The sequence below is a fragment of the Antedon mediterranea genome, chromosome 10 (assembly GCF_964355755.1).
Source record: "Antedon mediterranea chromosome 10, ecAntMedi1.1, whole genome shotgun sequence".
In the NCBI taxonomy this organism is placed as follows: domain Eukaryota; kingdom Metazoa; phylum Echinodermata; class Crinoidea; order Comatulida; family Antedonidae; genus Antedon; species Antedon mediterranea.
The window spans coordinates 10,795,769-10,822,169 of NC_092679.1; the positions used below are offsets into that span (position 1 = coordinate 10,795,769).

General features: G+C 39.0%; 1 protein-coding gene across 1 annotated transcript in view; it reads right to left on the reverse strand.

Moving 5' to 3' along the window:
* Window positions 1-26,401, reverse strand: part of LOC140060359 (sprouty-related, EVH1 domain-containing protein 2-like) — a 49,640-nt gene that overhangs the window by 16,149 nt on the left and 7,090 nt on the right. Inside the window, exons 2-3 of the mRNA XM_072106532.1 lie at window positions 12,719-12,890; window positions 1,751-1,916 (exon numbers count right to left, since the gene is read on the reverse strand). Coding sequence (XP_071962633.1) covers window positions 1,751-1,916; window positions 12,719-12,890 — 338 coding nt within the window. The remainder of the gene's footprint in view (window positions 1-1,750; window positions 1,917-12,718; window positions 12,891-26,401) is intronic.

The window sequence follows — 26,401 nt, forward strand, 5'->3', positions numbered from 1 at the left end:
TTCTTAATTATTATTGCAATATATAGTGCTATTTATTTGATTTTAAATAAATTATGATTTATTAATTAATGATGATTAATATATTTCCGTAGGTATCAAATAATGGCTGATCCAACTGAAGATTCTGTTCCTTCTTGTAGCAAAAGCAAACCCACTTTTATGGGATTTAAGAGAGAACTTGGAGAAAGAATAAACCATGATAGACAAAAGCGGGCAGCGGAAAGTTCAAAGAAAACTGAAATGACTTTATTTATACAAAATCCTAATTTAATTGTTGGTAAACTAAAAAAGAATTGATCACTTATTTATTTAAAGTGGACAAGGAGAGTAGGTGGTATAGCGGTACAGTCATTTGTTTTTGGTCCAACAATGGTCCCATATTAGAGGTTTAACATTAATTAGTTTATTGTTATTAGTTTTCAACAATTATATAGTAGTTTGGATAGATTGTCTTTGAAAATACACTAGTTTTTAGCCAAAATTGTAAAAAATATGCTAATTATATGCATATTTTTAATTAATTATTAATTTATTAATTATTAAATTACTATATTATTGAAGTTTAAGTTTTCATTATGCATTGTACCAAATATGAAAGCTGTACTTCTACAGATTATGCAATAAATGACAAATGTATATTAACTGTTAGTGTTATTTTATGTACCATTCTCAAAACAAAGAAATACAAAAGAATAACCTTTGACCCCAAGTCTAAAAAGTTCCTAAATTAGCGGTGTAAAATAATGAATATCTCGGCAACCGTTTGGCCATTTTAAATGATTTAAAGTGTTTTGAAAATGAGAAAAGTTGCTTTTTCTGATTTTCAAACTTTTAAAAGCATGTGTTTAGATAATAATTATGACCTAAAATGCCTAATTATATGACTTCTGAGACTTTTGAAAATAAGTATTAAATTAAAATAATTGTCAATTAAAATGATTCTAATGATCGTCGCTATGTAAACAAACAAAGTAGAGGGCAACATTTACAATTTTATTTTATAAACCCCGGTGTTGCTAGGTTGGTGTGAAATGTTTTGAATGGTGTCTCCGGAGATCACTCAGGAGTTTTGGTGTGAAAGGGGTATTATTAATATTGTAATCCCACATTTTGAATGAATAAAAAAAAAAAAATGCTACACATATAATATTACAAAACAATTTGGCTATTTTCATCGTTCAAAAAAATGTACAATGTTGCGAAAAAAATAAAAATCGCCAACCTTATTTTACCTTAGTGAGAATTACAGGACAACCTATAGCCACCTGGCCGTAAGTTATAGGATTTTGGAGAGCCTAGAACAGTATAGATTAGTACTAAATCAAGCCCTGCGACTAGGAATATGAAGTTTCATGAGTTAGCCTATATGACTTAGTACACGCTTATGCTTACGTTGTACGTGTGAAAATTCAAATGTCTATCTCCTATAAACTGGTTTTAATCAATTTATCAAAATAGCTAGAGTTTTCAATGATATAAAATGTCATCATGGATTTTAACTTTTCCATCAATTGTACTGTGTTTTGCATTTTCGTGCCCCGCCTTTAGGCAGTTATATTCAAGAGAACGGAAGTATTAGGAAACTGTGTCATACGGAAGATCACAGTACTACAGCTGAAAAAATGGGTATTTGGAAATACAGACTGGGCATGCCCAAACCCCATTATTTTCCATTTTTTTTTTATCTGGCTTATTTGTATCAAATACAACTTATGACTGTGTAAAATATAACATTTTCAATAAAACTTACCATCTGTAAGTTCCTCGACTGCTCTTTTGATTCCTCTATCAAATGCTTTTGCATCGTAGGTGTTATTGTACACTAACCCGAATTTCTTATTTTCTGACAGCCAGTGATGGAATATAGGTGATGGCTTACATAAGCGTAAATCTTTCTTTATTTGACAGTCAACTACCTGTAAAAAAGAAATTCAGATATTAGTCAGACAAATATCACTCCAACAAAAACTAATTCAATAAATAACAGAAAATTAATCATCCATCGGCATCATAAAGTATCCCACTTTTCCAGACCAGAATGTAATTAATTAATTGGTTAGAATAGGTGTAAAAGTGTTTTTGAGGGGTCACAGGTTGCTTCATGTTAAGGGTCATCTTCCTGTATCATCAGCAAAATTTTGAATATTGATATTTTCGCGTGTACGCTTGCTTTGAAAGTTAAAAATGCTAAAAATCAATTTCTAATCAACTCTCTACACGTTCCAGGACATTTTAAGCATTTCACATTTTTTTTTTTAAATTGCGTTGCGCGAGCTTTTGCGCACTTAGCCTGTACCCAGCCTAGAAAGCCCGTTTTTGCGCTTGATTATTGTTTTTATAGTTTTATGACATATGAACTTCAGACATATGAACTTTATTTTTAATTTGAAAAGGCCATCATACTCAAATAATTAAATAAATGTAAGTGGTGTAAAATAAAAAAATAACCCGTCATTTAAACCGTTTACAATGCCAATACCGTCAACTGTTTGACATAGCTTCCATTCTCTAGAAAATCAACTAATGTACCTCTCTTGCAAATATACACCACATTTTTTTTAACTTAATTCTAAATTCGTCACATAATCCGTCTCTGGTAGTTGTTATTTTGAGTTCATTTGGCTCAATGGTTTAACGACTCTACAGCTCACTATGTCAGTCGGTTGGTCGGTCAATAAACAATAACTTGAGCACGCGACTGCAGCCATGTAATGGCCTTGTTGTCAACAAAATTTACAAACAATGGCTACCCAACAAATTCAAACATTTTTTTGTTATGGCTACGCTTGCGCTACATTGAAAATAGCGTGTTAATCTAATCATGTTACTGATTCACAGCGAGACTGATTCTACCATGTGCTAGCTAAAGTATATTACAGTTTATCGGAGGTCTTTTTTTTTCAAGCTGGGGAGAAATACATTACCAATTTGGTGAAGGACAATTTTTGTTCTAATCGAGAACGATCAGGCTGGCCCGTATTCTTAAACCGGACTTAGTTCGAGCTAAAACTTTAAAAATTACGTCATTTTAATTCATAAACCAAACTTCAAATAAACCGGCGACTAAATCAGGCCAACCTCGACTAAATCGAGACAGATTTTGATCAATGTTTTTAGTCCTCGAGGGGGCAGGCTAAATCGCCGACTAAATGGTATTTAAACGAGGTTTATACAAAATGTAACACTAACAGTCATTGAGTTGTTATATTGGCCAGATATTGAAGAATGAAATATCTATTTTAATATTAGCTTAATTAAATATATATTGGTATATAATAATGCAAATCATGTTTATTTACAACCATATACAAATTACAATATTTTCTTCGCGCAAGTTCGACTGGAACGTCAAGATGCGGAAACTGGAATGTTTAATGGGCCTAGCGCTTTCTCGTCACGCTATGTAATATGTGGCTCGTCGCGATCATGCTGGAGGCCTAGAAAATATGAAAGTTACCGTACCGCCATGGTTCCTAAATATATTTGGAAGATTTTGTTTGTTGTTAATCAAAAGTAATTAACTGTTAAATTAATACTGATCTTGTTCTATAATAATCAACAATTAAAATTATTTTTCATGTATTAGTTCTGATGCGTAAAAAGTTTTGTAAGAAAATGGAAAGTGATATCAATGGGCAAAATTTTGTCTGCTCCTCAAATACTCTCTTGTCATTGGCCAATGTATAGCCTTTGTTACACAGACGTGTGAAACTTGATGCGACTCGACTTGACTACTTCTTTTATCAATCGAATTTGAAGTAATAGCTCGAACTAGGATTTTTTCAGACTAAAGTTCGGTTTAAGAATACGGGCGTTAGTATTATAATATATTATAGATTCTCATGCTTACCAGAATAACTGTAAATGAGTTTACATTAGGCAAGGTAATTGAATAAGTTAAAATTATTTTAATTTGGTGTACAGTTTAGTGACAGAAAGTGAGGAAATTCTATAATTCAGTATCCAAGACAAGGTTACAGTATCAATATCACTTAAGGAATTATAACACAGAGAATCATTCTAAGATTCCATATTGAGGTGGTTAGTAAAGTAATTTTTCTTCGAACCTGTAAGCCAATTCAATATTGATTCATGGGAAGCAGAGAGGCAATAAGCAAACTTGTTAATTAAATCAACACATTCATCTGGGTCCCATGGTCTTATTTTTTAATCATACTTGATTGGCTTTGTGTTCACAAAAAGTATGGTCACTGAACTGAATACAACAAACAAGACTTTATCAAAATCCTTTGTAAGTCATCCAAACTATTGTCTCATATTTTAAAATTTTAAAATTGTATATCTTCTGCCATATTTTATTGTTATGCAATTGTTTGATTTGTATGTTTATGCTGTTTGTTGTCATTGTCTACGCTGTTCTTTAAATTAAATTAAATTAAGGTAATTTTTCTTTTGACTTTATGGGCTATCCTTGAATGATTTACTTAGACTCTACAGACTTTATCCGCAAAATTAACCACACCATCCCAAAAACCTTGGTAGTCCCTATCACTGAATTAAACTGAGTTAATTTATCAGCTCTCAGTTGTTGATCATTCTGTTTACACGTGCGTAACGCCAACTTACAACGAGAACGAGACAATTTTTAACATAATGAAACAAAGGCCCATTTCTGTGTTTGCCGTTCTCCATAATAAAAATGCATCACGAGCAACATAATGCATGTCAGAAACATAATCATTCCAGCCCGTCACAATACATTCACTAGAAGCACGTTTTTAAGGCAAGCAACAATATCATTATGCAGGTCATAAATAGCAAGACGGTGACACATTTTAACATTACTAAGTAAATTGCCCCTAAAATCCCCAAATTCGATGCCTGGAAGTACCAGTGTGGTGTCCCCTAAATAGGGATGTCAGATGGAAGAGAAAAAGCTATAATTTTCTTTTCACATTTTTTTCTTTTTCATTCTTTTTTTCGTATTTATATGGTGTTTGATTATTATAATATATCACAAACTTGTGTAAAAACAATCAACAAGTCGTACTGTGCATCAGTCTCGTGAATAAATAAAGTTTATATATTACATAGCCTATGTAAATACGTGAACTACTGGTTGAAACTGCATCACATGACTACAGCTGCGAGGATCGTAAATCCTTGAGTACGATGATATTGGCCGAGTAATTTTCGCGTAATTATCGTGTCCCTGTCATTAAACATATAAAATCCAAAAAAATCTTGAGTACGATGATATTGACTGTGTAATTTTCATGTGGCAACACTCGCGTTTGGCGATAAATAAACAAAAGTCATCTACTGGGACTTGAACTCGCGATGAATTGTCACTCCATAACAAGACAACGCTTCATCCGATGCTCCACGCAACTTGCTTGAAGAAATTAATCAACTAAACTATTGACATCCACTCGGGTATGATATTATGTTCTCGGGGAAATATATATTTCCTCGAACATAATATCATTTTCTTGGGGATGTCAAATCTTATATTTATCCTCTAAGCAGTCAATATCTGTATAATATACAGTATACTGTACGTAAAAAGTTCTGTTAAATAAAATGGATTGGAAGGCAATATTAAAGCAAACAATCTTGTCTGCCCTCCTAAATACTGTCCTGTCATTGGCTAATTTATACTGTTGTCTTTATATTATTAGATGTGAAACTCAACTAAAATAATTCCTGCAAACTTACTGATTACTTCTTTTATTAATCAAATTTGAAGTTGTGGTTTTAACTACAACTTCAAGTTATAGCTCGAACTATTGTAGGACTAAAATTTGGTTACAGAATATAGCTGTTAGTATGGTTTTGTCACCTTTTTAAAGTGTAAATTAGTTTAAAGCCTCATTCGCACTGGACTTAATCCGGTCAAATTTTAGAGTGAGATCTTACCGAGGTCACGGATAACTTTTTCGGTAACTCTTACCGTCGTTCGCACTTGGACTAATTACACTCGGTAAGTCTCCCCGTCAGCTAGCGTCAAACTTACTGAGCCATAGAAAGTAATTGTTGAGGGCGCTAAATAGTGACCCTCTACTTCCGCTTTAAGCAAGCGCGCATCCACAGCATGCAGAAACCGAAAATAAAAAGCGCGAAGTTGACATTTTCACCAAGCAGCTCCTTCCGCGAACACATAACATATAATGGCCGAGACAAAAAAAAGAAAAACGGGAACCGTGAAATGTCTTCATCATCGGGCCTAGCTCTAGCCCTTTGATGTTGACGAGAAGGATGTTGGATTCAATTGTTGTTAGGCATCAACAAGTTGTTCAAAATGTCATACAAATCAGCCATGCTGCACAAATGCAGGCAACCTACAGTAGACACGATGAAAGCAAACAAAATTGTGTAATGATGAGCAGAATAAAAGTAGTATAAACAATCAAATGCCAAAACCCAGAAAGAACAACAAAGAGAAAACGCGCGAATTGTTAGGTCACATTGATTATACGCATGCGTCATTGCCCAGCAGAGCGATAAAGGACACCCAATTGCGATCAAGCTGGACTTTCTAGGCCGGTAACTCTCACTCTGTCAGTCTTCCTGAGACAATCTCACTCCGGAGGATTGACCGGCCGCGACGGTAAGTTTTACGGAGTGAGGCTTCCTGGGCTGTTCGCACTTGGATTTTTTCCGGTCAAATCGTTTGACTCTCTGTTAGTTTGACCGGATTAAGTCCAGTGCGAATGAGGCTTAAAAAACTACCATATGGTCTGTGTCTGCTGCAGAGCACCAATAAACTGATTATTTAAAAAATGCAATTCTTATATTGACTGCATTTCTGCTCAATTTTTGTTCCAAAATAACCTTTTAAATCAGTGGGTGGTCGTGGTCGACAAAAAGAAAAAGAGATTTACCTAAAATTGCAATTGGTCCTGGTGGTTAATTCAAACGTTACTGTAGTGACATAAACATCATGATCTTACCGAAGGATAAAGACAGAGCTACGGTTATCATGAACACCATGATGAAAGATGGGGTGTGTACGAAAAACTTAAAAAGGATCCTACTGTAGTGAAGTTGATTGAAAGTCAGCAGCTGTCAATAAATAAACGTTATTTCGTGTTGCAGCTAAAAATTGCTCAGTGATAACCGGTTAAATGGCATTCTAACACCAAATTGAATGGGTGTTTTTTAACCGGTTATTTTGTGTTGCCTTTTAACCGGTTACCACAAAAAAGAAAATGGAGTTAATTTATTCACAGCGTTTTTTAACCAGTTATTTTTATGCAGCAGAAACAGGCCCACAGTCAATTTCAGATTGTTATGTTAGCTATATACAGTGGGTATTGGGTAAGGGCAGTGATTAATTTATAGTAAGGAAAAAGTAAATAGAAATAGATTAGTACAAAGTTTATGCTTAAAGCACAGGCATTTGCTTGCATACAAAAAGATCAAACACAAGAGATTGTGGTCTGACCTCACTAACAGAAGATCTTTGTTCTTTGTGGTAAAAATCTTTTAGTCACCATTCTTTTTCAGGCTGTTTCAGTCACAGACCCAAGCACTTCAGAAACTAATTTAATAAAGTATTTTGATAATCTCAATCAGCTATCTACCGAAGTATGCTTAATATATTGATTACTTTCCCATTTCTTAGCTCAGCCCCAACTATAGAGCTAGTCATGGATACTTATACATTTAGTTTCATATAAGTATAATACAGTCAGTGCATTGTCTGGGGACATGCAGTACAGATAACAAATACTGCAACATTTGGGCGCGTAGACTATGTTTCGTACGCGTGGCAACTTTGTAGGTTTTGCGTGGCGTAATCTACGCAAGCTAACATGCTACGCGTAGTCTACGAAGCGATAGCTAGGAGGGGAAATCCCAATGTTCAGATTATTGTGTACTGTGCTGCATACACCACACACGGAATTAGTTAACAAATTTGAATACTAGTTTTCATCAAATTTAAAATGCGAATTACTTACTCACTGTGAAGTAATAATAAATGTATTAATATTAGTGTACATCTACAGTATCGGCCAACGTACGTTAACGACGGCGGTCGTTGTCTGTTTGTGTCAAATGGGTTACCTACTGACAGTAGGTATCCCAATGAAGCGGATTTTCGTTACCGCGATTTTAACACGTTCGTGAAATTTCAAAAAGTGACGTGTCTTTGAAGTTAAAAATATACTATTTCTTATATACCCATGTGAATAAAAATTATATGTCTGGAAAGATCTTGTTTAAGGGATTATTTTCATATATTTTTAATCTATGTTTATTAAATATTTTAATAGAAAACTCGAGTTAAAAATGAGGTACAAAAGCCAGCGAGCCGAAATCCGTGCGCTAAAAATAACTTTGGAAAACACCTACCCATTTTCAAAACACGATCGCACGAGGTCCATAATACTAGGTGGTGGAGTAATTTTTGTTGCATGTTATCAGGCTTTAAATACTCTTTATTTTGATAGGTAAATCGGTTATTATTTTTATGTACATCCGCCTCAAATGTCAATTTTAACGATAACAATTTTTTAGTCTTTGTCAAAATCTGGCTAATTTAGTATTGAATTAAAGTCAATTTATATTTCTGTTTGATAAACCACATCGTTTTATTTGACTTTGCGTGGACCTCGTGCGAAGAGGCCAACAAGACCAACCACTGCAAAAAAATAATCCCTATCATAAATATCAGTGTTTACCATTTTCCTTACGGGGGGGATTCAGTTCTCCGCTTATTACTAAATTACCGTCGCCCAGACAATGTGCATGGTATGCATGTATTAGCGCGTTAATTAATGATTGGATAACCCCCGCAGTGGACTGTTCCATTTTCTGAACTAGTCTTCGCCGCACACGAGGCATGTCGAAAAATGTCGCCTCTCATGGAATATTTGCTTCGAAACGTCAATTTTACCGATTTATTAAATTATTTAATAAGTGGAATATTTATAAATCTACTATATAAAGCAAGTACGTTAGGAAGAAATGTACCGAAGAAATTTAAGAAGCTTTGAATTTGCTATGCAGCGGCCGTAAGCCATTCTATGTAGGCGGCCGAAACGCGCTTTGGCCAGGGTTGCCGTTGTATGTATACGCTGTTTCTAGGCCTAAATTTTATTCCATATATTTCAATTCAAAGTGCAACTTTCGGTTAGAATAATCGAAAGGGAAATAAAATTAAACATGTTACCATTATACCATTGAGGTAATTATTTGTTAAAATGGACCTGAAATGGATTTTCGATTTTTTTCATTTTAGAATGATGTTTTGGGGGCTATTAGGTGTTGCTAGAATGTATATTGTTACAAAATATAAATTGGCCCTTTTGGGGAAAGCCCCATTTGAAAATCAAAAAAATTCGCGGGTGACGTCACTTTGCGAATATATTTCCTATCCCTCCAATGGAAAATTTGCAGTTTTTTGGCTATAACTCTTGAAATCTATGGAGTATTTTCTAAAAAATGCTTGTGCATTTGCAGAAACGTATTTAGAATTTTTTTAGATAAAATTATTACCGAATAAACGGTTATTCATCGAGTAAATGACGATTTAAAATCTTAAAATCAACGTTTTTTTTTCTGGCAATACCGAAGTTGGCCTGGCAACGTTGTCCGGGATACAGCTCCGTGCGCAATGATGCGTATCCATATTTTCCGTTTGTGTATTTTGTATATCGTTCGTAATTTATACTGCTAAAATGTGTTAGATTCTTTAGTTTTTAGTTTAGCAGAATTAAATTAGTAATATGAGATGTTAATTTATTTGTCACGAATCAGGCAGTTCAAAAACGAATTTTATTCATATTTTACTTTGGCTTGACAATGAGCGCAGCAAGTTGTTGATATCGCTTTGGTCCTTGGATGCACATGAAACGGAGCCTCGCCGCATGATGTGGGTGGTGGATCGACTCCGCGCGCTGGATTGGGGGCCTAGTAAAGGTTTGGGAGGTAGGCCTTCTAAATTTGGGTTTTAGAACAAACGAAGTACATTTTAGGGACCTATATTTCAACAACATTAGATATTGAATAAATTAGTATTAGTGTCAACGCTTCGCGTATCTTTCCAGGCCGTCGATCATTCACTGACTATCGGGCGGCATACACGCTCTGGATATCATCGTGTGTATGTGACATCGTGAATATAGAGGCTTCCGACGGCCGTTGAAATGGAATATTGCAATGGCGTGAGTAATTTTCGCTAATTTACCATGGTATCTTAAAATTTCGTTTTTACTCAAAATACTATACATTTTGTTTTTATTTGTATGGGTTTGTGTTAATTTGATACATTTAAATAACATGTGTGAATTTCTTGAAAATCGAAAGTCCATTTCAGGTCCATTTTAAATTTAAAATTTCTTTCCGATATTTCTTAGGCAGAATTTAGCGTCAGGCTTTTAGACCTAGGCCTATATAACTTAAGTTGTAGGCACGACCGAGTCTACGTTCGGCCCGGCGCTCGAAATGGATTAGAACACATAATAAGCACGGGCTTAATTCTTATTTTTGGCGGTTCGAAAATCAATTAAAATAATATAAGATTATAAATATAAATTTAAATACTAGAATTATAAAAAAAATGTATACTTACGAAAAATAATATTTAATGTCAATAGACCAAAGGGTGATAGCGGGGATTTGATTGATGCGCATGTGCAGAGGTGTCATAATCAAATAAAAACGCCCACACCTAGACCACATGTTTTTTAAGCTCCTTTATTTTGACGTAATTTGATAACAATGATGAAAATTGATTAGGTAAACGAGCCAAGCAATAATGACACAATAATTAATTGGTAACATTTCAAAGTTTATTAACACTAGTTAAGTCAAGTTCATTCCGTTTACGTTTTGCCATAATGATTTCCAAATTTATAATGATGCACAATTGTGAATTTAACAATAATTTAAACAAAACGAAGACACAAAGTGGAATGTAAATTGAACTTTATTAAAAAACAATTCATATGCTAAAAACAATAGACATTAAGACATAGCGCTTCGATGTGAAAAAGCCCACCGCAGTTCGATACGCAACAAAGCAATTGCCACCTCGTGAGTTAACAATGAACTGACCTGTCAATCACAGTGTAGCGCTCCATGGCAACATTATTTGATCGTACCGCGAAACGTCGCGCACTTCATGCATGGTCAGAGTATGGTTAAAAGCTTTTGTACATTGTGAATGTATTGAATCCGAGTCAGATACGACGATGTTACGTTGTTTTCGTAAATATTTGTTGTTTTTTAACTGTCAGTCCGGTTTTCAGACGCTAATTTTCGTGTTTTGTACTTCATAATTTGTCCGGATTCCGGAATTGGGTATTCCGGTTTTCATAATAAATTACAGTACATTTAGAATAGGGACAAATTGGGCCCTCCAAAAAAGTCCGGTTTTTCGTGAATTCCGGTTTTGGGAGAGTCCGGTATTTGGAGAGTTGACTGTAGCTATTCTCTATGTCAAAGGTCAATAACTTTGCTTCCGAACATTTTTTAACAAAATATTGCATTACAATAAATATAAATATATAAGGTCTGAGCAATTTGAGACCATTTTTTAATTTCTATGACCAGCCATTTTTAAGATACAGTACGAGTCATGGTCAATAGTACAGAAAAAAAGCATTTCCGGTTGCATTTAGTAAAAATGTTCTATTACAACGAATATAAATATTCCGAGTATTTTGATACCAATATCTTGTCAATAGACCAAATGGTAATGGAGATATGGTCATTTGGTCGCCCTTTTGAATTTGGGGCTGTTACCATGGTTACGGGATCGTGAAAATTTGTTACCTAGCATTTTTGGTATCCTAGCACCATAATAAAGTAAAATCAAGTGAAATCTCACTTTGGGCATTAAAATCCTACGGAACCCCTATTTTCATACACGAGGAACCTGACTATATGGCCAGTTGAAGTTAAAAAGTAGTTTTTAAATTTCTTTAGTCAAAGTTATACAAATTTCAAAGAGCACGCATTGCGCGCTTCTACGTGTCAAATTCTCTTCCAATCCTTATATTTATTTGCTCAATTCATTATCTTTCGAAATTGTCATCTTCGAGTTTATTTTGATAATTCCATCATACCAAAAAATTAGAACATGATGTGGGTCCCGTAATTTCACCTATGCTACACTGTATATAGATATACATATTATATTGTATATGACACATAGGTACAACTCAGCGCTATAAGTGTATGCAGCATGTCATAGGATGGCGTACATCAACTTTTTACGATCGTATGTTAACGTACATGCATGTTTAAAAAATGTTAATTTCATTAAAATGATAAAATGATCACCTATAATTCGTCAAAGTGACGAATTAAATTCTAGTTTATTTGTTAATGTTATGCACAAAATAATATAAAAATGTTTGAACTCCTTTTTTTTCATTTAGTTTAGTTAATTCTGATTTTTCAGACTTCTTTCTACTGTAGTGTATGACTTCTAGTATTGTCCCCACATAGACTCAATAGGAAGTTAGACTCATTTACCAGGAAGGATGTTTGTATTAAAAACCAGCAAGGACAGTTTCCGTTTGAAGTCCTCGTTTTGATCAAATACACAAAAATGCTAATAAATAGAAGATAAAGATATATACAACACACCTAAAAAATGTTGTAATGTTGCACCTTGAGAATTTTGTATTAGTCACAGCATTCATCTGCTTGCCATAAATACATTGTAATTATTTATAGAAAACAATGGTGTATAGGGAAAAATAACTTAAAATATTGATTTTAAAAATATGGTTATACTTACTGGGGCACATACATCTGTATTTTGCGTTGCTCGAACCCAATATTCACATTTTTTTGAGACGTCATCAAATACATGTTTATAAATGCCAACAGTGCTAAGTCCTCCTTCAAGTGGTATCCACATACCATCAGTTGGTATCATTACCTGGGCTTTCACTCGAACCATTGACTCTCTGAAAAAAAAACCACATACTTATTTTCTACAGATACACAGAACATTTCATTCAGGTAGATTCCTTCCATTACTATGTTGTTCCTAAAGCATACTGGAGAAAATGCTTCATGGAGCATACTATGTTAAAAGATGACCACTGTACAGTAATCGTAGAATTTTATGCTATGACAATTACGAATTCGTTTGCATCGTTTACTGAATAAGAAACAAATAGTACATTCGGTAAACGGTTTGAACATTTTGTAATACATTATATGTTATTTGTGTTTCTGTTGTTTTCAATTCAGGGGAGCCCGAATGAATTTTTTTTTCAGCGACAACACACGGTATAATGTAGTACAGTAGAGTACGCGGTGCAGTAATGATTTTGTCTTTTTTTTTTTTTTAATTAAAATACTTTTATTATAAAAAAAATATGGTATAATCATGTCTGATCTAAATATTTAAAATAAAAAATGTTCCCACGGTCTTGCACATTTTTCCACGGTCCCAGCTTTACTGCATGGTCCTAAAAAGGGTTTATACTTAAATGTATTTTTATTTAAAATAAACCTCACACTCACAGCCCCTAAAATTTTGAACAAAAAGGAGGCATGAAAAAATTGATGTTTTTAGTTTCTTCTAAATCTAAAGGTTAATTTTAGTGTTTCTTGTGTTATGTTTCATTGTATTGAATATAATAAATATTCATATGGTAAGTATCGATCAATGTTCAATATATGCTTCTGGCCTCCTCGCGTTCGCCTGGCCATCGATCATGCTCAAAAGATAAAACTGTCACTGCAGTCTAAGTAGAATAGGAATCAACAACATTGAACATATTACAATGATTGAAATTTTTTTTACCCATTTTACTCACAAAATCATGCAAAAACATTTTAATAAATAATACTTCATTTCAAAATCTACTGTTTACGTCTGAAATTCTTTACATTGATCCTGCTTAGGCCTAGGGCCCACATCGGCGACTTTTTCGCAAATCCACAAGATTATGCATAAATGAACATCCGTAGGGAGCGTTAGTGCGTTAACCGCTGTAAACTTTGTGTTTACTGCGTTACACAAAGTAATATAATTTTGACACGGCCCCTAAATACTTTTATTGTTTCCTTTATCCATCCTTTTTTTTAACGTAATACTTCACAAAGAGAGCAACTGTATTATAAATCATTCAATTATTTTTAACGAACAACAATAAAACATTAGATAGTAGTAGTAGTACTGTAACAAATTGTAAACTAGTAATAATAACAATTAACATGAATGATGCTGTGCATTACATAAAGGTACAGTAAACCCCAGACTGTGCTACAATTTTGCATGAAATTGGGGTATTGCTAAAACAAGCACGAATGTGCGATACTCGGGGTACAGCAAAAGAAGCTGTAATGACGTCATAAGACCGGATGTAACGTCACACATACACATCAATAACCTCGCTACCAAATACCATCTTCGAGACATCATATGGCTGCATCCGGTTTGAAAATAAAAAATCCGGCTCTATGGCTTTGAGGACATGTCCCTGTAGTATTCATGCCAAATCCCAGCTCAATACTACATCGAATAAGGGAGGAGTAGTACTTTATAAGTCGTACTTATACTCAATAGTGTCCGGATGGAAGAAGAAGAGGAAAAGATGAGAGAGTCCTAGTCTCAGGTACCCCAAGTAATAAAACGAGATATACTCTACCGGTATATCATATTACGTATACAGTATATTTCACCATAAGTTTAAGAAAAATAGGTTTCGCCAGGGCTCGAACCAGGTACCTTCTTACGAAACCTCTTGCACCAAAAATGTGGGTTACAAAAAGTTTTTTAAGCCATTTAAATTACAAATAAATATGGTAATTAAGCACAAAGCAAAATAAACATGTGTAAAAGTGATAATTACCGATTACACAAAATAAGTATTTAAAAAAGATATACTGTATATCATATTGCATATACAGTACTTTTCACCATAAAGTTTAAAAAAAAAGGTTTCGCCCGGTCTCAAACCGGGGACCCTCTGCGTGTTAAGCAGAAGTGATAACCACTACGCCAAGAATCCACATATAACAACACAACGCTGTGGTGTGTGTAACACATTGTGGCTTTTTAATTAAACAAATTAATTAACAAACAAGCACGAATGTGCGATACTCGGGGTACAGAAAAAGAAGCTGTAATGACGTCATAAGACCGGATGTAACGTCACATACACATCAATAACCTCGCTACCAAATACGGCTATACGGTACCATCTTCGAGACGTAAAAATAGCTGCATCCGGTTTGAAATTTTAAAATCCGTCTCTATAGCTTTGAGGACATGTCCCTGTAGTAGGCCTATATTCATGCCAAATCCCAGCTCAATACTACAACGAATGGGAGGAGTAGTACTTTATAAATCGCACTTTTTACTCAATAGTGTCCGGATGGAAGAAGAAGAGGAAAAGATAAGAGAGTCCTAGACTCAGGTACCCCGAGTAATAAAACGAGATATACTCTATATCATATTACGTATACAGTATATTTTACCATAAAGTTTAAGAAAAATAGGTTTGCCCAGGGCTCATACCAGGAACCTTCTGCGTGTTAAACAGGCTTGATAACCACCACACTACGAAACCTCTTACCGTATTTTCCGGAGTATAGGTCGAGACTTTGTGGGAAAATTTTAATTGCAAAATCGGGGGGTCGACTTATACTCCGACCATGCGATTTTTAAAAAAAATCATGCCGAAAAAATATGTTCAAAAGCCGTCAGCTGTCAAGGCCCAGCAAGGTCAGTGGCCTATCATCAATCACTCACAAAAGTTTTCAATTTAATACCTACATTGTACAAAATAATACAACTCCAACAAGTACTGGTCAATAAAATATTAATCACAATGACTCATTTTGATGTTAATATTACGCTTTTAAGATAATTAAGAATAAATAGTTTTCTTTATGCTTCTTATTCACTCACGCAAAAACATCGTAACACACCACAGACGTCGGAATGTCCATGCAGCATGTTTGTTATTGCACGATATTTTCATCTATACACATGCGCAGTTTGTTTGTTTGTTCGTAATTACAATTACTGCGCATGTCTATTCATAAAATAAATTCTCCTTAGTCGGGCGCGTGTACATTTACAGATAACGCGATTTACAACTACTCGCCTGTACAATTAATAAGCCTCCTAACGGAAAACTCGTTTTAATTTATTCGAGTGACGCGATAAACATCGCTGATGGCAAGTAACGCTACATCGCTGTCCTTTATTATAGGCTGGTGAAGACGGCGGCGAAGTCGTTGTCATTACGTCCGTCCGATATTGATTAGGCCTACACTTTAATAATATAAACAAACAACCACATTTCATACATTTCTAGCCCTCTTTGAACTTTAAAGTAAGTTGTGTTATTAGCCGATTTTGGGGGTCGACTTATATTCAGGTCATACCAAAATCAACGATATTCTAGGCCAAAGTTGGGGGTCGACTTATACTTGGGAAAATACGGTACACCAAAAATGTTGGTTACACAAAGTTTTTTAATCCATTTACATTACAAATAAATATGGTAATAAGCACAAAGCAAAATAGACATGTGTAAAAGTTATAATTACCGATTACACAAAATAAGTATGTAAAAAAATAATAAAAATAAGATATACTGTGTATATCATATTGCGTATACAGTACTTTTCACCATAAAGTTTAAAAAAAAAAGGTTTCACCCGGGCTCGAACCGGGTACCTTCTGCGTGTTAAGCAAAAGTGAAAACCACTACGCCAAGATTCCGCAAATAACTACATGACGCTGTGGTGTGTGTCACACATTGTGGGTTCTTAATTAAACAAATTAATTAACAAACAAAAAAGCACGAATTTGCGATACTCTGGGTACTGCAAATGAAGCTGTAATTACGTCATAAGACGGGATGTGACGTCACATACACATCAATAACCTCGCTACCAAATACGGCTATATGGTACCATCTTCGAGACGTCATATTGCTGCATCCGGTTTGAAAATAAAAAATCCGGCTCTATAGCTTTGAGGACATGTGCCTGTAGTATATTCATGCCAAATCCCAGCTCAATACTACAACGAATAAGGGAGGAGTAGTACTTTAAAAATCGCACTTTTTACTCAATAGTGTACAGATGGAGGAAGAAGAGGAGGAGAAAATGAGTAAGTCCTAGACTCGGGTATCCGGAGTAAAAAAGTTAATTATACTTTCAGGTAAAACATTATTTTTTGGTTAAAAAAAATTGATAAACGTCCAAAAAACATAGAAAACCCCATTGAACTAACACAAAAGTGATTGAATCGTGTAGTGTCAATATCAGTTTTTAAATTGTTAACTAATTTAACAATTTTATTTATTTTACACTCAAAACAACAACAATTTATACTTTTTAAATTGACATACCAAGTACTTAGTTGTAGACTATATGATTCAATCACTGTTATGTTGGTTCAATGGGGTTTGCAAGCTTTATCAATTATTTTTAATGAAAGATGGAAAATATTTCAACACACCAAGTCATACACTGCATGATTCAATGACTTTTATGTCAGATAAATAAGGTTTGCTATGTTTTTTTTTAGGTTTGCAGGGTTTAGCAATACCCTGACATTGCTTGCCATTGAATCACTGCTACTGTAGAGCCTCAAAGAAAGATAGTGTCCATATTTCCTAATTTGATTAGTAAAATCAATGCTTCAAATCCAGTTAACACTAAAGCCGGTTTTTCATGACAATACTGTACAGCTAAAAATTACTTTCCCCACATTCCAGCTTCATGGCTACAAGATATATTGTTTTTTTATTGTGATCCTACGAAATGCGATCCTACAAGAGGCATTGTTTCACCACGCGTCTTTGCAATGTGTTATAAACACCATTGTTACCAGCTAACAATGATTGACAAATACAGCAGTTACGTCAGATATACATTTAGCCTACGCCAAAAGTCAAGCAATCATCGTTAAAAACACACTCTACGCCATTGACTTCGTAACATAACAATGCAGTAGCCAAAACAACAGAGTCTCGGCCTATCGTATGAAAGATGTCAAAATGTTGCTTTTAACGCATTGCAATAAATACACAAACCAGTAGTGGTGTTAGTAGTCTATGAGTGCTAGCTTACCTGTATAAACCGACAATGGCCCGTGCTCTCCAGAGGGAGGGCTTAGATACGAAAGTGAAAAGCTCCTGGAACACCCCTGTATTATAATGGACCCGTCCGCAACCACGCCCTTATGTGGGAACGTGCCAACGTACCACCGTCATCATTTTCCGCGTACTTGACTGCGGGGACGGCGGGAGGGAGTTTATACAGGTAAGCTAGCACTCATAGACTACTAACACCACTACTGGTTTGTGTAGTCTATATCGTGCCTAGCTTACCTGTATAAACCGACAATAGCCAGATTAGCACCGGACTAGAACTAGTCGGCGGTGGGAGTAAGTTAACAAAAAGCAGAGCAAGTGAAGTGTACATACCTATAACCTAGGCTTTAGCACTGCTGCTGGTTGCAAAAATGTCCCTTAAATAATGCGCAGTAAACGTAGACTGTGTCCGCCACCAAGCCGCTGTCATAATGTCTGATACAGCAACGCCAGCGTACAACGCCCAGGATGTAGCAACACCCCGCACCTCATGCATATGTGCCGGCGGCAAAGTGCTGGATGACTCATAAGCGGCCCGAATCGCTGCCACGACCCAGTTAGCAATCGTGGATTTTGCGGCCGGCCGATACGGGGGCACCGATGTGACGAATAAGTGAGATATACCCTCTCGCAACATCTCTGTGCGGTGGATGTAGAATTTGAGTGCTCTTACCGGGCACCAGAATTTGTCCTCTACTACCCCCGAGAATGCGGACATTGATGGAACGAACACAGCCGGCGGCGAAAAATTTAACGTCTGGGACTTGGCCAGAAAGTCCTTCCTGAATATTAACCGAACTCCGCCACGCTCGAATCTTATATGGCCTGGCTCTAGCGTGAGCGCATGTAGCTCGCCTCGGCGTTTACATGAGGACAACGCCACCAGAAACGCTGTCTTAAGCGAAAGATTGTATAATGAAGCCTTGCTCATTGGCTCAAATGGCGGGCGAGTGAGTGCGGATAGAACGACGTTAACGTCCCAACGTGGAACTAAGACCTTAGACGGAGGTCGCTCTCTAAACATACCGCGTAACAACTGCGTGATTACTGCGGAAGTTGAAACCGTTGAGCCATCCTTGAATGGCAGCGTAATGGCCGCAATCGCGGACCGGTAGCCTGACACCGTGCGCACTTGCAAGCCTGACTCGTACAGGTAATGCAGAAACGCGCAGATCTGACCCAAGGATATCGCCTTAGGGTCTATGTTATCTTGTCTGCACCAGCGAAAGAAGTGTCGTAGACGGCTGTTGTAAACAGTGAGAGTCGACTCACTTCTAGATTTGGCCGCCAGGGCGGCTGGGCCGTCCGGAATGCCCGAGTCTCTGAGCTGATCCCTGACAATGGCCAAACAGTCAGGTTCAGGGATTGTAGATTGATCGTCGAGAACCTCGCACGATTTTGCGTCAGTAGATCCGCGCGGACCGGAAGACGCAGCGGGTGATCGTAAAGAAGACTGGCAAGAAGCGGATACCACGCTTGTCGAGGCCAGAACGGTGCGATCAACAGAACTCGGCATCGGAAGCGCTGAATGTGAGTCAGAACTATTGGTATGACCGATATTGGCGGGAACGCGTACGCCCATAAACCGTCCCATGACATGGACAGGGCATCCACCGCCCACGCACGTGCATCCCGGAATCGACTGCAGAACGTCGGGAGCTGCGTGTTCTCTGACGTCGCAAACAGGTCTATGTGCGGCCGTCCGAAGTGGTCGAATATTTGGGTGGCTATGCTCGGCAACAGACGCCATTCGGTCGGGCGTAAAGCGAGCCGGGACAGCGTGTCCGCGACTACGTTGTGGCTGCCCGGAATATGCGATGCAGTCAGCGTTATTCTGTGCGCGATGCACCAGTGTATGAGCGTCCATGTGTGGTAGCAAAGAGTCGGAGACTTTGTGCCTCCTTGTCGGTTGATGTACGCGACCACGGTTGTGTTGTCCGAGCAGACATGGACGTGTGAATTTTCTATGTTTGGAAGTAGCGCTTTCAACGTTCGGTCTACTGCCCACAGTTCTAAGAGATTGATGTGGGCTAACGCCTCCTCGGCACTCCAAACGCCGGAGACGTGACTTTGGTTGGAGCAACCGCCCCAACCCGCTTCGGACGCGTCCGTTTCTATTCGGGTGTCCGGAATTGATCTCTGAATTGATCTGCCCACTAACAATCGGCCGTCCGTTAGCCACCATTGGAGGTGCGTTACAATGAACGCCGACATCGGGACCACTTTGTCTAATGAGTCTGAACCTGGCCGGTAGAAGGCTAACAGATGAAGCTGCAGCGGCCGCATCCGTAGCCGACAAAACGGAACTAGATCTACAAAGCTGGCTAGGAAACCTAGCGTTCTCAGCCAGTCGTATGCTGTCGGAGCGGAAGCGGTAATCAGGCCTTGTATAGCAGCAAGGGCTTTGGTTACTCGTTTCTGTGAGGGGCACACTCTGCCCGACACGAGATCTATTTGCGCTCCGAGATAAATGGGATGCTGAGTCGGCACCAGGCACGACTTCTCCCGGTTCACAATGAACCCTACGCGTTCCGTTACGAGAAGGACGAAATTGAGACTGCTCACCAGCCGGTCCTTGGACTGAGCCACGATTAACCAGTCGTCTAGATACATGAATATGCGAATGCCGTGCTTGTGAAAGAACGCACCGAGCGCCCGAACTATGCGCGTGAACACGCGCGGGGCCGTTGATAGGCCGAACGGCATCGCGACGAACTGGTAAAGACAATTGTTGATTCGAAACCGCAACCAACGTTGGTCTTCTTTTGCGATTGGTACGTGAAAGTACGCATCTTTTAAATCTATCGATGCGGCCCAGTCTCCTCGTCTTAGCCCTAACAGGATCGATGAGACTGTCTCCATCCGAAACCTGCGGGGCCGAATAAATCGTTTGTTCAGACGTTTTAGATTTAAAATTGGTCGCCAGTCCCCCGAGGACTTCTCGGTTAAGAATACGGTTGATTCGTGGCCCGAGCCCGCATGATGTTCTTCGACCCTTACTACGGCTCCTTTTTGGAGCAGCGCGGCAATCCCGTCCATAAGCGCTCGTTGCTTTATTGGATCTTTGGGGATTGTGGTCGGACGAGGACCTCCACACACTGGAGGGCTCGTGAATTCTATGCGGTAGCCGTAGCTTAGTGTGGAGAGAATCCAGCTGTCTACCATCAGCTTCTCCCACTCTCGGACGAACCGTAGGAGACGACCTCCCACTGGTCCGGCCCCCGACGGCACGGACCTCGCCTGCACGTCACCGGTACCTACGGTCACCTCGTCGCGAACCGCGGTCCCGACATGCTCCCCTACCCGGCTTACCGCCACGCGCGGGGCGGGAATTACGGGGTCGCGACGGCCCAGGAGTCTGCCCAACCTCAGACTGAATATGGACCGACGGCGGCGGTTGTGAGACAATACGCGATGGCACCACCGGCAGTGGGGCTGGAGGCTTTGGACGCGAGTGCGAACGGCTCGCCTGGCGTTTCGGAAACCGCGATCTTGTCTCGCGACGTGCCTCTCGCTCACGAGCCCACTTATCTTCCTTCTCGGCGAAATTACCGTAGAAGAGATCCACAGCACCGAACGACTCGCTAGTTGTGAAGCGGCGGTAGTGCGCGGGCGCGATGTCCGTGGCCTGGAGGCAATTGACCCTCCGCGCGGCGGCCGAGGTGATTGCAATAGTCGCTTGTTGGTCCGCGACCAGGCCCGTAATCTGCTGAAGCAAGCAGATCACGTCCGCGTCAAGGTGCTGTGGATGGTCCGGATCCGCGAGGAATGACAAAAGGTAGCCCGACATCGAGACCGTTCGTAACGTCTCGCGTGCGCCACGGTCGACCGCGATTAGCGCCTCCTCAGTCTTAGCGGCCGAAGGAGACAGAAATCTGCCATTGGCGTCGAGACCCTGATCCTCGCGCGCGCGTTCTTTCGCTGCATCCGGGATCGGTGGTGCCGATATATATCGTAGAAACTGATCCTGCGGAAGCGGGAAGGCTGCTGCTAGATCTTGAGGAGCAGCTCTACGGGTCTTAGGCTCCTTCGCTATAGCCTCAACCCTAGCGACCAGTTCGGGATCCAGCGGCGCAACTGGACAGGTCGTGACCCGCTTCAATGGAGCACGCACTCCAAAGGTAGAGTACCTCTTCGAAGCCGGCGCGGGCGTCGGCGCGTCAAAAGCGTACTCCACTCCAATGTACGAAAGTACAGCAGGAACCACACGATTGACCAGAGCCTGCAAACCGTCTCCACCCTGTGCAACCTCGGAGCGCTCCTCACTAGGCAGCGAGGTCATGGTCCTATCACTGTCGTACCCACCGGCATCCGGCGATGGGTGCGTCCCTTGACCTTGAAAGTACTGCGGAGGCAGTACTGGCACAGGGGGATAATTAAGCGAGGATGCCGAAGGCACAGCCTCCCTCGGTAGAGCTCGCACCGCTGCTGCGATGGCCTCCAGAACGGCTGGGGACAAACCCTCGTCCTGCGTACCACTCTGCGGTGGAGGCGCAGCGGCCGTTGCAGGCGCGTCCGGCAAAACTTCCGGCGCTTCGATCTCTTCAACTAGCGGGGCCGGGGGCTCCACCTGAACCTCCGCGGGTGCGGGGTCTACCACCCGCGCACGCCCAGACGGACGAGGCAACGTCCAGAACCGCGAAGCCGTCCAATGTACACAAATGTCGCACGGCGACTCCTGGCTACAGGTGCGGCAGTGAATGCACAGCAAGTGGCGGTCCCACTTGACTGTCGCACGCTGGCCCCTGCATTGCACACATTCAGACTTAGGCATATCGGCGGACACAGCACGCAACCTAGCAAGATAAGGAACAATACAACCTTTGTTGTTGCCTCACGCAACAGTGCGTCCACGCCTCAGTCCAGGTGACAAAGCAAAATTCCTTTCCTTTGTGTTTAGTAGCGTGGCCGTTGAGCGGCCTAAAATCCAATGAAAACTGGTATTTTCCTTGTTTTAATCTTTCTTATTTCTACCCGAAATAAGGAAGACCCCGATTTGAAACGGATCCAAAGCAAAAAACGATATACAGTATCAAACTATCACAAGCTGTACCGCAACCGGCGTTCTATAAGGTGTTTGTAAGTAGGCTAGTATAGCATGTACAACGTACACAAGGCTAACACTCATGTATCTTTTCTCACACGTCGTAACGTTCTCACGTTACGAAAGAAAATGATGACGGTGGTACGTTGGCACGTTCCCACATGAGGGCGTGGTTGCGGATGGGTCCATTATAATACAGGGGTGTTCCAGGAGCTTTTCACTTTCGTATCTAAGCCCTCCCTCTGGAGAGCACGGGCCATTGTCGGTTTATACAGGTAAGCTAGGCACGATATAGACAATATTATACAGTCACCTACAGTACAAAAATAAATTACTGCTATGTATCTACGCGTAACCTTTTGTAGCCTAAGCGTAGGTAGATCAAAATAACCTACGATGCATTGTTATAATTACCTAATGTACTCGTCAATCGTAGGGTGGTTCGTAGAGTTAATAATCAACTTTAGAATCATGGATATTGCAAACAAATAATGTATTGTAATTTGTATACTAATTAAAATCTTATCTAAGGCTAGAAGATGTCATTTTTGTAGCCACCCTATTCATCAGTTATTCTAATTTTGCCGGACATCTGTTGACGAGACAACATCATGCCCGCATTAGGCCTCAGCTCACGCACTATAAATTAATAACACCAATAAATATACATGGCCTATATTCAGTTATTACTACAACATGTGTCGGCCGTACTGACTTTAAAAAAAACATGCGAGTATTTGAAGTTAAAATAGAGATTATCACTTTTTATGCCATGTGGCCAAAAAATCTTGGTCTGTATTCATTCTTTTGTCTGCAGTCCTTTTGATCGGCCAACCGACTGATTTAACACCGCTATTTCGTACATCCAGATAAATTTCGTTTTTACATAATTTAGAGTTGTTCATCTTGCTTTATTTTACTACGTACTACTGTTGAATATTTTGCTGATAATATATCGTATGTTCACTTTCAGTTTATAATCGCAATGTTCGTAAAATAGCATTTTAAATTTCGCGTTACCTCACGACATCATAGGTAGCCGTGTGCGGTCGTTCTTAGCCGCCTATAGCGTCAACATTTTGCCGATCAATATGACCCATATCTGGCCCATTGAAAGTTGTTTACTGAGGTTACGAAGCCAAACATTGTAACCTACGAAGCTAACAACATAGCCTACGTTCTATCTACAAAGCCAGCTCATAGGAATAGTTGCAGTATTTTCTTTCTGTACTATAACTAAATCACATGTGCGGGCGGTGAATCACACTGAATTGGGCTAACTTTTCAGCCAACTGCAGACAAGGTATCAACATTTTTGATTAGATTGATTTGATTTAGTTTTTTAATCACGTCACAATCCTGTTGACCGCCAAATTCCACATGCTCCAGTCAATAGATTGATTGAAATATATTTATACTGGGTACCCTCTTCAGTCAAAGACTGGTCTCCTAGAAGGCCCAGTTATGATCAGTGGCTGTGATGTACTAATACACCGGGGTAACCCCCTACACGTCTCGAAAGATGTACTAGGTTCTTTAAAGTTCACTGGACCTACCTACCTATACGGTTTATAGTCCTTATCCGAAAAGACGCGTTCTACCACCAGAACCATGGAGTGAGTGAGCCTCGAACCCCTGCCGATGTTATGGCTACATAATTACGGTTCCACTGTCGGCCACTCACTCACTTCCACTGTCTTAACAGCTCGACCACTCACTCACTACTATTCAATGTACTAACTTTACGCAGTTGATCATGGGTTATTGGACATATATTCAATGAATGTACAGTATTTCGATTAGCAGAGTTGGCCGATTGTCGTTCGTATACTGTACTATAGGGCCATATTTAAAAATTCACTTTTTACGCAATATTATTATTATATTGTAATATTTTAACATGGAAGGAATAAGGCCCTGTTTCTGCTGCCAACTAAATACCGTATATTATATATATTATACCATATTTTGTATACCGTATTTTCCCCACAAAATTTGTGGATAAAATACGGTACCGTATTTTCCGGAGTATAGGTCGACCCCAAGTATAAGTCGACCCCCAACTTTGACCTAGAATATCGTTGATTTTGGTATGACCTGAATATAAGTCGACCCCCAAAATCGGCTAATAACACAACTTACTTTAAAGTTCAAAGAAGGCTAGAACTGTATGAAATGTGGTTGTTTGTTTATTACAATTATTAAAGTGTAGGCCTAATCAATATCGGACGGACGTAATAACTCACAACGGCTTCGCCGCCGGCTTCGCCGCCGTCTTCGTCGCCGTCTTCGCCAGCCTATAATAAATGACAGCGATGTAGCGTTACAGTACTTGCCACCATCAGCGATGTTTTTTCGCGTCACTCGAATAAATTAAAACGAGTTTTTCGTTAGGAGGCTTATTAAATTGTACAGGCGAGTAGTTGTAAATCGCGTTATCTGTAAGTACACGCGCCGGACTGAGGAGAATTTATTTTATGAATAGACATGCGCAGTAATTGTAATTACGAACAAACAAACAAACTGCGCATGTGTATAGATGAAAATATCGCGCAATAACAAACATGCTGCATGGACATTCCAACATCGTGTAGTTCGTTTGTGGTGTGTGTTACGATGTTTTCGCGAGTGAATACGAAGCATATGAAACACAAACGAAAACTATTTATTCTTAATTATTTTAATAAAAGCGTATTAAATATAAACATCAAAATTAATCTTTGTTATATATTAATAGTACTTGTACCAGTACTTGTTGGAGTTGTATTATTTTGTACAATGTAGGTATTATTAAATTGAAAACTCCTGTGAGTGATTGATGATAGGCCACTGACCTTGCTAGGCCTTGACAGCTGACGGCTTTTGAACGAATTTTTTCGGCTTGATTTTTTTCAAAAATCGCATGGTCGGAGTATAAGTCGACACCCCGATTTTGCAATTAAAATTTTCCCACAAAGTCTCGACCTATACTCCGGAAAATACGGTATTTACAAATTTATACCGTATTTTTTGTACCCATTTCTGCTGCCAATAAAAAATACCGTTTTTTTTTTTACATGACAAAAGGTCAACATTCGTGTTTTTATTTTCTGTCGCTGTCAGCTGTTTTACACACGTGTATATATATATATATTCGGCGAAAATGTGGAGCGAAGGCGTCACAGCTTTACTAAATAAATTTGTGTGGGGAAGCTAAAATGTCTGGCCAACTAAAAGGTAATAAAAGGGACAACCACATTTATAAAGACATTTCTAAAATAAAAAAGCAGGAGTATGGAATAGACTTGTCTCCAAAGCAAGTAAA